Source organism: Hylobates moloch, unplaced genomic scaffold (genome assembly GCF_009828535.3).
Source record: "Hylobates moloch isolate HMO894 unplaced genomic scaffold, HMol_V3 SCAFFOLD_12, whole genome shotgun sequence".
Classification (NCBI taxonomy): domain Eukaryota; kingdom Metazoa; phylum Chordata; class Mammalia; order Primates; family Hylobatidae; genus Hylobates; species Hylobates moloch.
In genome coordinates this window covers 39,928,236-39,942,307 of record NW_026652287.1, presented here as the reverse complement: position 1 = coordinate 39,942,307, position 14,072 = coordinate 39,928,236, and the positions used below count along the sequence as shown (strand labels likewise).

At 44.8% G+C, this 14,072-nt stretch overlaps 1 protein-coding gene across 1 annotated transcript in view; it reads right to left on the bottom strand.

The window, feature by feature from the left end:
- Positions 1–668: 668 nt before the first annotated feature.
- Positions 669–14,072, bottom strand: part of VAV1 (vav guanine nucleotide exchange factor 1) — an 88,868-nt gene continuing 75,464 nt past the window's right edge. The window contains exons 23-27 of the mRNA XM_032169450.2: positions 9,788–9,904; positions 7,158–7,245; positions 5,169–5,283; positions 4,154–4,305; positions 669–974 (exon numbers count right to left, since the gene is read on the bottom strand). Coding sequence (XP_032025341.1) covers positions 921–974; positions 4,154–4,305; positions 5,169–5,283; positions 7,158–7,245; positions 9,788–9,904 — 526 coding nt within the window. The 3' untranslated portion in view covers positions 669–920. The remainder of the gene's footprint in view (positions 975–4,153; positions 4,306–5,168; positions 5,284–7,157; positions 7,246–9,787; positions 9,905–14,072) is intronic.

Here is a 14,072-nt window from a genome sequence, read left to right as displayed (position 1 = left end):
CCCAAAGAGGGAATTTCATATCCTGGATTCAAGTTGTATTGTATTAATAAATGACGGGGAACAGCAGTCAAGTTGGGAGACAGAAATTGGTGAGAGGGCTTTGTCTGTGGATTGGTGAGGGGGCTTTGTCTGTGGATTGGTGAGGGGCTTTGTCTGTGATTGGTGAGGGGCTTTGTCTGTGGTTGGTGAGGGGGCTTTATCTGTGGATTGGTGAGGGGCTTTGTCTGTGGTTGGTGATGGGGCTTTGTCTGTGGATTGGTGGGGGGCTTTGTCTGTGGCTGGCGAGGGGCTTTGTCTGTGGCTGGTGAGGGGCTTTGTCTGTGATTGGTGAGGGGGCTTTGTCTGTGGCTGGTGAGGGGGCTTTGTCTGTGGATTAGTGAGACGGCTTTGTGTGTCTGTGAATTGGTGAGAGGGTTTTGTCTGTGGATTGGTGAGGGGGCTTTGTATGTCTGTGGTTGGTGAGGGGGCTTTGTGGATTAGTGAGACGGCTTTGTGTGTCTGTGAATTGGTGAGGGGGTTTTGTCTGTGGATTGGTGAGACGGCTTTGTGTGTCTGTGAATTGGTGAGGGGGTTTTGTCTGTGGATTGGTGAGACGGCTTTGTCAGTGTAGCACACTGTCTCCCCATCTCTCTCCTGGCAGGTCCTTCTGAACGACACCAGTCCTTCCATCCATCTTCATCCTTTTATTAAATGTAACCCCCTTAAACCCCAACTGCTTGAGGGGACCCAAGAGGAAATTGGGGTGTTATAAATTAACCATGGCAGGGCATATCCCGGGAGCACCGCCAGCTGGACGCTGGTCTCCTCCAGTCCATCCCAAAGTCTCCACCTGCTGGGAGCTGTCACAGCCCCTGGCCCCGCTGCCTGCCCACGCTGGGCTCAGAGCCTGGAGTTTCTCGTCTCTGCCAATGCACCAGGGCTCAGCAGTATTCAGAATAATCTTCCTCCACGTAGTTGGCAGGGAACCAGCCAACCTGGAAACAGATGAGGAGTTCATCAGAGCAGCTTCTGCACATCCTCCTACTGCCCTCCACATGCCAGGCAGGCTCCCTCCCACCTCAGGGCCTTTGCACCTGCTATTCCTTCTATCCCAGAAAACACATCACCCAACATACACAAGGCTGACCACACACACACACACACACACACACACACACACACACACACACATTACCTCCTAAAAGTCCCTCCGTAAATGTCACTATCAGCAAGGCCTTCCTAGCCACACTATTCAAAATTGCAAGCTCCACCCACCCCAACATTGCTCAGCCCCTTTCCTTTTTCTTTTTCTTTTTTTTTGAGACAGAGTCTCGCTCTGCCCCCCAGGCTGGAGTGCAATGGTGCAATCTCAGCTCATTGCGACCTCCACCTCCCGGGTTCGAGTGATTCTCCTGCCTCAGTCTCCTGAGTAGCTGAGATTACAGGCACCTGCCACCACACCCGGCTAATTGTTTTGTATTTTTAGTAGAGATGGGGTTTCACCACGTTGGCCAGGCTGGTTTCAAACTCCTGACCTCCGGTGATCTGCCCATCTCGGCCTCCCAAGGTGCTAGGATTACAGGCGTGAGCCACCGCGCCCGGACCCCTTTTCTTGCTTTATCTGTCTCTATAGCACGTATCACCGTCTGATTCATTATGTATCATTTGCTTATTTACAAGCTTTTGTCTGTTCCCCTCCCTGCAACTACAACGTGAGCTCTACAAGGCAGAATTTTTTTTTTTTTTTTTTTGAGACAGAGTCTCACTCTGTTGCCCAGGCCGGAGTGCAGTGGTGCGATCTCAGCTCACCACAACCTCCGCCTCCTGAGTTCAAGCGATTCTCCTGCCTCAGCTTAACAAGTAGCTGGGATTACAGGCGCATGCCACAATGCCCAGCTAATTTTTTTGTATCTTTAGTTAAGACAGGGTTTCACCATGTTGGCCAGGCGGGTCTCAAACTCCTCTCCTCAAGTGATCCACCCACCTTGGCCTCCCAAAGTGCTGGGATTACAGGCATAAGCCACCATGCCTGGCCAGCAGGGATTTTTGTCTGTATTATTTGTCACTGAATCCCAAGAGCCCTAGAACAGTTCCTGGCACACAGTAGGTACTTAATGAATATTTGTTGGCTGGATGGATAGATGAATGGATGGATTATTGGATTGATGGGTAGGTGGATAGATAGATAGCTAGATAGAAAGATAGATAATGAATGGATGGATGGATAGATAGATAGGTGGATGGATACATGGGTTGATGAATGGTGATTGGATGGATGAGTGGATGGTGGTCGGATGGATGGATGAATTAATGGACTGGTGGGTAGGTGGATGGATGGATAAATATAGAGATAGATTAATAGATGGGTGCATGCATGGATAGATGGATGGATGCACAGATAGAAATGGATGAATAGATGTTGGCTGGATGGGTGGATTAATGGATAGATTAATGTTTTAATGGGTTGGTAGGTGGATAGATGGATAGTTAGATAGATGCGTGAATGGAAGGGTGGGTGGATGAATGGATAGATGCATAGGTTGAGATGGATGGATGGATAGATGGATGGATGGATGGATGGATAGATGGATGGATAGATGGATGGATGGATGGATGGATGGATGGATGGATGGATAGATGGATGGATGGATGGATGGATGGATGGATGGATAGATGGATGGATGGATGGATGGATGGATGGATGGATAGATGGATGGATGGATGGATGGATGGATAGATGGATGGATAGATGGATGGATGGATGGATGGATGGATGGATGAATCCTTTACATCCCAGTCCTTCCTCAATGCTCCAAAAGCCTCTCTCAAACTCTAATTGTTCTCCACTGTTCATTAAACTGACCTTCCAATGTTTTAACAAAACTCCTCATCTATGCAATTATCCAGATCATTTTTTAATGTATATTTTCCCCAGTAGAATGTAAACTCTAACCACTGTCCTTGTCTTCATTACACAAACATATTTCTGAGAAATCCATCATAAGGCAGAATTCTAGAGGCTGAGAAGTCATCAGTGGATGAAATAAAGAAGGTGCTCTGCCTTCATGGAACAAAAATGAGAACCTGGCAGAAACAAGTGGACCTGAAGAGGCTTGAGGTCTATTCCACTCCTTAGAGTCGGAATTCAAGCAGGCAAAGGGAGCACAGTGGTTTAGTCCCAGCTCTACCTCTTTGTATATTCAGTACTGATTAGGCACCTACTGTGTGCCAGGCACTGTCTCAATCACTGGTGTGATGTTGCCATGAGCAAGACAGACACAAATACCTGCCTCCTGCCTCGACGTTTTCCAAACATGCCAATCACCCTCTCACCCCAGGGCCTTTGCACACACTGGTCCTTCTGTCTGGAACACTTTCCCCCAACACATCTGCAACCTTTTCACTTGGATGACTTTATTTATCCCTTATTAATCAGTTTGGCCTTTCAGAAGTCATCCTGATCCGCTCCTAGGGTGAGTCAGGAGCTCCCTCAGTGCTCCCACGCTGCCCTGTGATTCTCCACCACAATCTCTTTTATTCTTTCTTCTTTTTTTTAAAGACAGGGTCTTGTTCTGTCACCCAGGCTGGAGTGCAGTGGCACAATCGTAGCTCACTGCAGCACCCAACTCCTGGACTCAAGCAATCCTCCCATCTCAGCCTCCTGAGTACCTGGGACACACTACCACACCCAACTCATGTTTTTGTTTCTATTTTTATTTATGTAGAGGTGGGATCTCACTATTTTAGCCAGGCTGGCCTTGAATTTGTGGCCTCAAGAGATCCTCCCACCTCAGCCTCCCAAAGCACTGGGATTACAGGCATGAGCCACCGTGACCAGCACCCTTGTTAGCCTTGACCACTCAGTGTCATGACTGCTTGGTTACAGGTCTGTCCTCCACATTCAATTATAAGTTTCATGAGGGCAATCCTTGTACCGTGCTTGTTTCTGTCTCCTTGGCACCCAGCACAATGTCTGCACACAGCAGGTGCCGAATCCATGCAGGTAGGTTGCATAAATGCATAAATGACATCCTTGTGTCCCTTCCTTCCCTCCGACCAGGAGAGACCTCCATGGGAGCCGCACCTCACCTTCTCCAGTCCCCAATTCCAGTCTCCTCCACCACCAGCTCAACCCCCATGCCCTCCCTCTGTCACCCAGCCCTGCCTGCCTCACCCGGCCATAGATCTCCCCTCGCCACCAGCCTTGCTGTCCCTTCTTGTTAAGGATCTTGATGATGTCACCCTCCTTGAGCGACAGCTCTGATCGGTCCCGGGCGCAGAAGTCGTAGCGGGCTTTGGCTGTGCCAAAATACTTTGTACTTCCCACTGTGGAGAGAGAACAGAAGTGAGAAAAGGGTCTGGGGCAGATACCCACTCACTGTTTGGGGGCACAAGCTCTCAGGACAGTAACTCCAGGATAAAGGGCTCCTCAGTGCTCTTTTCTGCAGAGTACTGGATGCCCTGTACTTTAAGGGGACACAAGTGTACTCCCAGCATCATCCTCCCGTCCGAATTTAGAAAACAACACTTTTTTTTTTTTTTTTTGAGATAGAGTCTCTCTCTGTCGCCCAGACTGGAGTGCGGTGGCACGATCTCAGCCCACTGCAATCCATGCCTCCTGGGTTCAAGTGATTCTCCTGCCTCAGCCTCCTGAATAGCAGGGATTACAGGCCTGTGCCACCATGTCCGGCTGATTTTTATGTTTTTTTTTAGTAGAGATGGGGTTTCACCATGTTAGCCAGGCTGGTCTTGAACTCCTAACCTCAAGTGATCCACCCGCCTTGGCCTCCCGAAGTGCTGGAGTTACAGGCATGAGCCACTGCACCCAGCCAGAAAATAAGACTGGCTTTTGAATGTTTATTTTTATTTTTTTATTTTGACGCTGAGGCATGAGAATCCCTTGAACCTGGGGGGTGGGAGGCAAAGGTTGCAGTGAGCTAAGATTGCACCACTGCACTCCAGCTAAGGCGACAGAGTGAGACTGTCTCAAAAAATTAATTAATTAATTAATTAATTTAATTAAATAAAAAAATATATGAAAGGATACACAGGAGTGGAAAGGAGTTCCTGCTACTGCATAGATATGACCTCTGCAAGCCCATTGGAAGGGGTGTCAATGGCATCCCCAGACTTTCCCTCCACAATGGGAAGGGGCTGGGGCTGTAAGCCCCGGGTCTGAGACCTCCTACCTGCTGGCTTGCTGATGGTCCTCTTCTCAGGCTCCTTGAAGGGGAACTGCAAAGTGGTGTCCAGAGACTTGAAGCAATCCTTTAGGGAGTTCTGCTGGTAAAACTCCACCAGCTCCTAGAAGGCGGACAACAGGGCAGATGCTAGCCCAGCGGCCCAGCCCGTAATGGGGCAGAGCTAGGAAGAGCCATATGCAACTCCTCACACGAAGCAGGCCCTGCTTCTGGCCTCCTTGGAAAGTGACCCCTTGAATACTCCCCATAATGGGGAGTTCATCACCTCCCTGAGCAGCCAGGACTATTTATAGGGAAGGGACCACACTGCCTAAAACAAGTTCTTCCAATAGTGGACTCACTTACTTCGTGACAAATTTACCAGATAATTAGCTCACCAAATTCAAAACCTTCTATGGGGCCACATGCCTTAATTTACAATTAGCAGTCATCATCGGGCCAGATGTAGTGGCTCATGCCTGTAATCTCAGCACCTTGGGAAGTCAAGGTGGGAGGATTACTTGAAGCCAAGAGTTCAAGACCAGCCTGGGCAACATAGCAAGATCCCATCTCTACAAAAGATTTAAAAAATTAGCCAGGCATGACAGTGCATGCCTGTAGTCCCAGCTATTCAGGAGGCTGAGGAGGGAGGATCGCCTGAGCCCAGGGGTTTGAAGCTACAGTGAGCTATGATCACAACACTGCACTCTAGCCTGGGCCACAGAGCAAGACCCTGTCTCTTGTATTTTTTTAAAGTAAACCTATGTGAAAGGTTCATAGATACTCACCACCCTATTCCAACAGCTTGTCTGAAATTTTTCAGAAGTTAAAAATTGGGGGAATATGTTTTAGAATAAAAAGTATGGAGGAAAAAAAAAGATTTGTTGAACAAATTAACCTTTGGGGGAGTCAAGGATCCATCTGAGAATCGAGTGAAATCTAAGACAAAAAATACAGATGCATGCAAAATTCTGGATTTTCTTTCAGAAGACTCAGCTTCTCAAGGGCCCACAGACCATGGGTAAAAACCATAAGCCTTAGACCACTAGGCCTAAAATGTCTAAAATATGGTTGAAAATTACAAGGCACCAAACAGAAGCAAGAACACTCAAAAGGCATTTGAATTATTGCTGAAATGATTATGCAGCAGATTAGGCAAAGACAAGCTATGGGCTCTGCCATTCAGTGAAGCTAGACGAGGAGTGAGCCTCAGTTTTACCCATCTGTGAAATGGGAACTCAGAAAGAAGTTTGAGGGGATTAATTAGGTTTCTATCCATAACATATTTGAGGGCTGAATGCAGTAGCTCACACCTGTAATCCCAACACCTTGGGAGGCCAAGACAGAAGGATTATTTGAGCCCAGGAGTTCAAGGCCAGGCTGAGCAACAAAGCAAGTCCCCATCTCTACAAAAAAAAACTTTTTTAAAAATTAGCCAGGCATGATGGTGCATGCCTATAGTCCCAGCTACTCAGGAGGCTGAGGCGAGAGGATTATTTAACCCAGGAATTTGAGGCTGCAGCATACTATGATTGCACCACTGCACTCCAGCCTGGGCAACAGAGCAAGACTCTCTCTCTCTCTATCTATCTATCTATCTATATAAATAAACAGACACACATATATACATATATACTACATACATACGTGTACATATGTATGTATATATACGTAAGTAAAATTTAAATACACATACATATGTATGTATATATACATATATACACACTTACATGTACACGTAACATACGTATATATATATAAATAAAATTTAAAAATGAACATATCTTACACTTAAATGCTCTGTCAATACTCAACTGCTGTTATTCATTATTATTCCAATTGTACATCATTAAGAGCATAAGTTTAAGGTCACTTGCACTGTCATGCCACTGGAGGGGGGTCACCCGGAATGTGGGAAAAGGGGGTCCCAAGGCAGAGGTGCAGGGAGGGTCCTCCTAGGTTCTGGAAAGCTGGGATTGAGCGGACATTGGCCCTTACCGTAAGCCCCCGGAAAGCCTTTTTCTCTGTGATCCGGTACAGTCCTTCTGCTGTCATGATTTTAATGTGCTTGACCTCGACGTTATATCTGGAACCAGAGAGTCACCAGGCCCTGAGTCCGGGGACCAGGCCCATTCCCCATCAAGCCCCAGTCATGGAGGAAGCAACCTTGACCCCTTCAGGGAGGAGTAACTACTGAAACCCAAAGACTGAAGCTGTCCCAACAGAACCCATTCCCTGGGGCCTTTGCTACTCTAAAGCCTTAATGCCTTCCCCTCGTAGAAGAGGAATCATCTTCCCAGACTCACAGGTTTGTGGAGAAGTCAGTAAGATCTTGTAAAGAAGGCAGTGTTCTAGAACAGATAGGAAGAGACCTCCCCTTCCACGAATATAGACGACCATAGGATATAAAGGAAGAGGGAGGAAAAACCCATTTCTGTCAACATGGTGGACATAGACTAAAAGGGGCCTTGGAGAAGACCTCCACTCCTGCTCACGTGGCAAACTAGATCACAAAAAAACAAAAAACAAAACAAAACAAAAAAACTCTTCCTATTAAAAAAAAAACCCTAGAAACACTGAGAAAAAAATTGCTGAGCTCTCAAAAAAAAAGGAAGGGAAATTCACAGGAGCCAAAAATAACGATGAAATTACAAACTCAGCGGCATGTGAGAGAAGGGAATTCCTCTAGACTGTGGGTTGGAATGTCACTTGGTTTAGCCACCGTGGAAAGCAGTTTGGAGGTTTCTCGAAGAACTAAAAATAGAACCACCATTTGATGCAGCTACCCTATGACTGGGTATATACCCAAAGGAAGAAGTAATTGTGCTACCAAAAAGACGCATGCCCTCGTATGTTCATCACAGCACCATTCACAATAGCAAAGACATAGATCGACCCAGGTGCCCATCAACAGTGCACTGGATAAGAAAATGTGGTACATATACACTATGGACTACTATATAGCCATAAAGAAGAATGAGATCATGTGCATTGCAGCAGCACGGATGCACTGGGTGTTATTATCCTAAACAAATTAACACAGAAACAGAAAACCAAATACCACGTGCTCTCACTTAAAAGCAGGGGTTAAACATTGGGTACACATGGACATAAAGATGGGAAAAATATTGGCCAGGCACAGTGGCTCACGCCTGTAATCCCAGCACTTTGGGAGGCCGAGGCGGGTGGATCACCTGAGGTCAGGAGTTCAAGACCAGCCTGGCCAACATGGTGAAACTGCCCCCCCCACCCCACTGTCTCTACTAAAAATACAAAAAAATTAGCCAGGCATGGTGATGTGCACCTGTAATCCCAGCTACTCAAGAGGCGAAGGCAGAAGACTCGCTTGAACCTGGGAGGTGGAGGTTGCAGTGAGCTGAGATCGCGCCATTGCACTCCAGCCTGGGCGACAAAGTGAGACTCTATGTCAAAAAAAAAAAAAAAAAAAAAAAAGCCTGGAAACAATAGACTTGGGGGAGCACTAGAGGGAGGAGGGTGAGATGAAAGAGCTGAGAAACTACCTATTGAGTATATGCTCACTCCCTGGGTGATGGGATCATTCACAGCCCCAACCCTCAGCATTGTGCAATATACCTTTGTAACAAACCTGCACATGTGCCCTCTGATTTTAAAATAAGTTGAAACAAATATATATAGGAGGGATGTAGTGGCCCACACCTGCACTTTGGGAGGCTGAGGTGGGAGGATGTCTTGAGGTCAGGAGTATGAGACCAGCCTGGGCAACATGGAGAGACCCTCATCTCTACAAAAAATATAAACATTAGCTGGGTGTGGTGCTACACACCTATAGTCCCAGCTACTCAGGAGGCTGAGCTAGGAGGGTCCCCTGAACCTGGGAGGCAGAGGTTGCAGTGAGCTGAGATCTCACCACTGCACTCCAGACTGGGCAACAGAGAGAGACTCTGTCACCAAAAATAATAATAATAATAATAAAATTTAAAAAATTAGAAATTCCTGGAAGTTAAAAAAAAGAAAAAATATGAAAATTGGTTAAAAATAAAAGCCTTCAGGCCAGGCACGATGGCTCACGCCTGTCATCCCAACACTTTGGGAGGCCAAGGCAGGTGGATCACTTGAGGTCAGGAGTTCGAGACCAGGCTGGCCAAAATGGAGAAACCCCATATCTACTAAAAATACAAAAATTAGCTGGGCGTGGTGACGGGCACCTGTAATCCCAGCTACTCGGGAGTCTGAGGCAGGATAATCTCTTGAACCCGGGAGGCGGAGGTTGCCGTGAGCTGAGATCTCACCACTGCACTCCAGCCTGGGCGACAGAGGGACTCTGTCTCAAAAAAAAAAAAAAAAGAAAAGAAAAAGAAAAGAAAAGAAAAAAAGCGGGAAAAAGAAAGGTCAGGGCGACAGAGGGAGACTCTGACTCAAATTAATTAATTAATTTTTAAAAGCCTTTTTGAGCCTCTATAGGAAACATATCTCTTTCTTGTGGTTGTCAATTAAAAGAAATAAGGAAGGTGAAAGGCACTTGGGACCCAGCAGGGCCTCAGTAAAAGGTGGATGTTATTACTGTACACTTCTACCTGGATACCCTTTTTCCCAGGCCCGTAGGGCCCAGGCCCCAAAAGGTTATGAGTCAGGGAGAGAGGAGTTACTTAATGCTGATGGCAAATTCTGCTGCATCCTTCACCCTCTGCCGCACCAAGAAAGTCCCGTCTGAGCGGTTGGCCAGGATGCTCTCTGCCCCTGCCCGCTCCATGGGGCCTGCGTACCTGCAAAGAGACACCAAGGACAGAGGTGGCACGGCCCCCATGCCTGGGTCCCCATATTGCCATATGGAGGCTGCCTTTTCCCCTGAACCCCTTTGATTTTTTAAGTCGGTGACAGCCTGGATCTAACAGCCCTTCAGCATCAAGGTAGGCCCCTTGGAGACAGGGGCCAGAGCCCAGACATGGGGAGCGGGCTTCCACTTCTACAGGTCACCACCAAGTTTTGACACACGGATTCGGGGGGATGGCTCAGCTCTTTGGGTCTGGCTGGGTGTCTGGAATTTGGCGATGGCTTCGCCGGGCATTTCCTGAAGGCTCACTGTGTGCCCATCTCCATGGTCACTCGGACAGAAGTAGGGGGAGAATGAGTCACAAGCCTCAGGTGCAAAACGTGAGAGGCAAAAAACCCAGTCATCAAGGTAAATGACAATAAGTAAAACAAGCAGTATTCTCATACAGTATTCTTAGAAATCAAAATGAATAAAGTCAGCCATCAAAAGGGAAGCAGCACTGACACGGGCTACAATGGAGATGAGCCTTCAAAACATCACACTCAGTGAGAGAAGCCAGGCACAAACGGCCACACACTGTGTATTCCATTCATAGGAAATGCCCAGAACACGCCAATCCACAGCGACAGGAAGGAGACTCTTGGTTCCCGGGGGGCTGCGGGAGGCAGGAGCAACTGCCCTGGATGGGGTTTCTCTTGGGGGTGATGAGAATGTTTTGGAGCTAAACGGCAGTGATGGCGGCGCAGTATTGTAAATATACTAAATGCCACTGGCCGGGCGCTGTGGCTCACGCCTGTAATCCCAGCACTTTGGGAGGCCGAGGTGGGTGAATCACAAGGTCAGGAGTTCGAGACCAGCCTGGGCAACATGGTGAAACCCCATCTCTACTAACAATACACAAATTAGCTGGGCTTGATGGCGGGTGCCTGTAATCCCAGCTATTCAGGAGGCTGAGGCAGGAGAATCACTTGAACTCGGTAGGCGGAGGTTGCAGTGAGCTGAGATCACACCACTGCACTCCAGCCCAGGCAACAGTGTGAAACTCTGTCTCCAAAAAAAAAAAAAAAAAAAGCCACTGAATATAAATGTAACATGAATATATTTATAATGTGAGTGTAAATATTCAATATAAATAATAGTTATATATAATTATATAATATATAATCATTATATAATAATATATAACTATATTGTAGATAGCTATATATAATAATTATAGTTATATATAATTCTATATATAACTCTATAATATATAAAATGAATATAACATAAATATACATGTAATATTTATATTACATAGAATACACCATAGTCTTTGTAAATGTAAAATATGTGGTATAACATATAATATACTATAAATGTAAATGGGCAACATAAATAATACATACTAATTATATATAATACATACTTATACATAATATATAATTTTTTTTTTGAGACAGAGCCTCGCTCTGTCACCCAGGCTGGAGTGCAGTGGCACGGTTTTGGCTCACTGCAACCTCTGCCTCTTGGGTTCAAGCAATTCTCCTGCCTCAGCTTCTCAAGTAGCTGGGATTACAGGTGCACACCACCACACCCAGCTAATTTTTTGTAGTTTTAGTAGAGGTGGGGTTTCACCATGTAGGCCAAGCTGGTCTCGAACTCCTGACCTCAAGTGATCCACCCGCCTCAGCTTCCCAAAGTGCTGGGATTACAGGCATGAGCCACCGTGCCCAGCCTATAATACATAATTTTATATAAGTATAAATACCTCATGTTAATGTAATGTATATTATAGTATATAATGTACAACATGATATAAATGTAACACACAATAAAGAATATTAATTATGTGTAACACATAATTATACATAATATATAATTTTGTATAAGTGTAAATGTGTCATGTTAATGTAAATGTATATTAAAATATATAATGCACAATATGACATAAATGTAACATATAAATAATAAATATTAATTATACATAATATATAATTTTATGTCACCTAACATAATGTAAATGTAAATATGTAATATATAAGGCTACAGTATAGTGTATTATATAATGCATAATATGGTATATAAACATAAATGTGCAGTATAAATAATAAATGTTAATTCTCTAGAATTTGTAGCATAATATAAATGTAAATCTGTAATATAAATATATTATGATATCTGGTATAATATGTGATAAGATGATATAAATGTAAATATACAATATAAAGAATCAATATTAGTTATATATTATATGTAATTGCATATAAATATAATATAATGTAAATGTAAATAGGCAATCTATAAATCTTATTATAATATATTGTATACTGTATAACATAATATAAACATAAATGTGAAATATAAAAACATTAATTTGTGAAAATACATAGCATAATATAAATATATTTTATGACATGTGGTATAATATATAATAGGTTGTAAACATAAATACACAATATAAAGAATAAGTATTAATTACAAATCATATGTAATTGCATATAATATCTAACATCATGTAAATGCTAATATGTAATATAAATGTAATTATGAAGAGAAATAGAAATGCCAGTAACCATTACAAGGTTAATTTTATGTTGTATGAATTTCACCTCATTTATTTATTTATTTATTTATTTATTTTGAGACAGAGTCTTGCTCTGTCGCCCAGGCTGGAGTGCAATGGTGCGATCTCGGCTCACTGCAACCTCCGCCTCCCGGGTTCAAGCGATTCCCCTGCCTCAGCCTCCTGAGTAGCTGGGACTACAGGCGTGTGCCACCATGCCCAGCTAATTTTTTTGTATTTTTAGTACAGGCAGGGTTTCACCATGTTGCCCAGGCTGGTCTTGAACTCCTGACCTCAAGTGATTGACCCGCCTCGGCCTCCCAAAGTGCTGAGATTACAGGCGTGAGCCACTGCGCCCAGCCGAATTTCACCTCAATTTTAAAAAACGAATGCAAATCTGGTTCAAGTTGGTGTTTAACATTTTTTTTTTAATGAATGCAAAGAAACCATGATGAACAAACATCAAAATTTTGAAAAAAGACACAATCTGACTGCCCGACTCACCTCATCCACCTCCTCTTAGTCCCGGCTCTATTGGATCCTGTCTTTAGTTATAATTTTGATATTTGTTCATCTCGAAATTTTTTTGCCTTGTTTTTGATTTTTTTTAATGTTGCATTAAAACATGATGGACCTTAATGACTGAGATTTTCAGCGTCCCCTTAAATCTTGCACCCACAAGAGAGCCTCCCTGGTCTCACGCTGGTCCCCACCCCATGGACCACATCTCGGCGCGGAAGGGCGGAAGGAGCGCTAACGCAGGAGAACACGATTCAAATCCTGACCCTGCCACTTGCGTGTTCTAAGACCTCGGCAACTGGTTTTGCCTCTCTGGGCCTCAAGTTCGTCTTCTGAAAAGAGGGAGATGCCACAGCTGCACATTTTTTATAAATGGCAATAGTGCACCTGCTACTATGTGGTATGCACTTAGAAGATGGGAGCGTCGGCTGGGCGCGGTGGCTCACACCTGTAACCCCAGCACTTTGGGAGACTGAGGCGAGTGGATCACCTGAGGTCAGGAGTTCGAGACCAGCCTGGCCAACATGGTGAAACTCTGTCTTTACTAAAAATATAAAAAATTAGCCAGGTGTGGTGGCGGGTGCCTGTAATCCCAGCTTGGGAGGCTGAGGCAGGAGAATCGCTTGAACCTGGGAGGCAGAGTTTGCAGTGAGCTGAGATCATGCCATTGCACTCCAGCCTGGGCAACAAGAAGATGGGAGCATCATCATGCTGTGTTTTATTACTAGCAAGAGATGGTAAACTGAGGCACTGAGGCTTTGGGTTCAAATCCCATCTCCATCACTTCCTCCCATGTGACATTAAGTAATTCACTTACCCTCTCTCAGCCTCCTTTGCAAAAAAAAAAAAAAAAAAAAGAAGAAGAAGAAGAAGAAAAGAAGAAAGTAGAGGGGCAGAGAGTAAGAATCAAATCTATTTTCCGAAGGGCTTTTGTGAAGATTAAAGGAGCTCATTAAAGAGCTGAGGCACCAGCAATTGTTCAATGCACCATTCTTTTATGTGCCATTATGAAAGAACATTTCCTGCCTATAAAATTCAGCAGAAGATGGACACTGTGGATCTCAAGAGCCGTTTCAATGTCAGAGATGTTCAAATG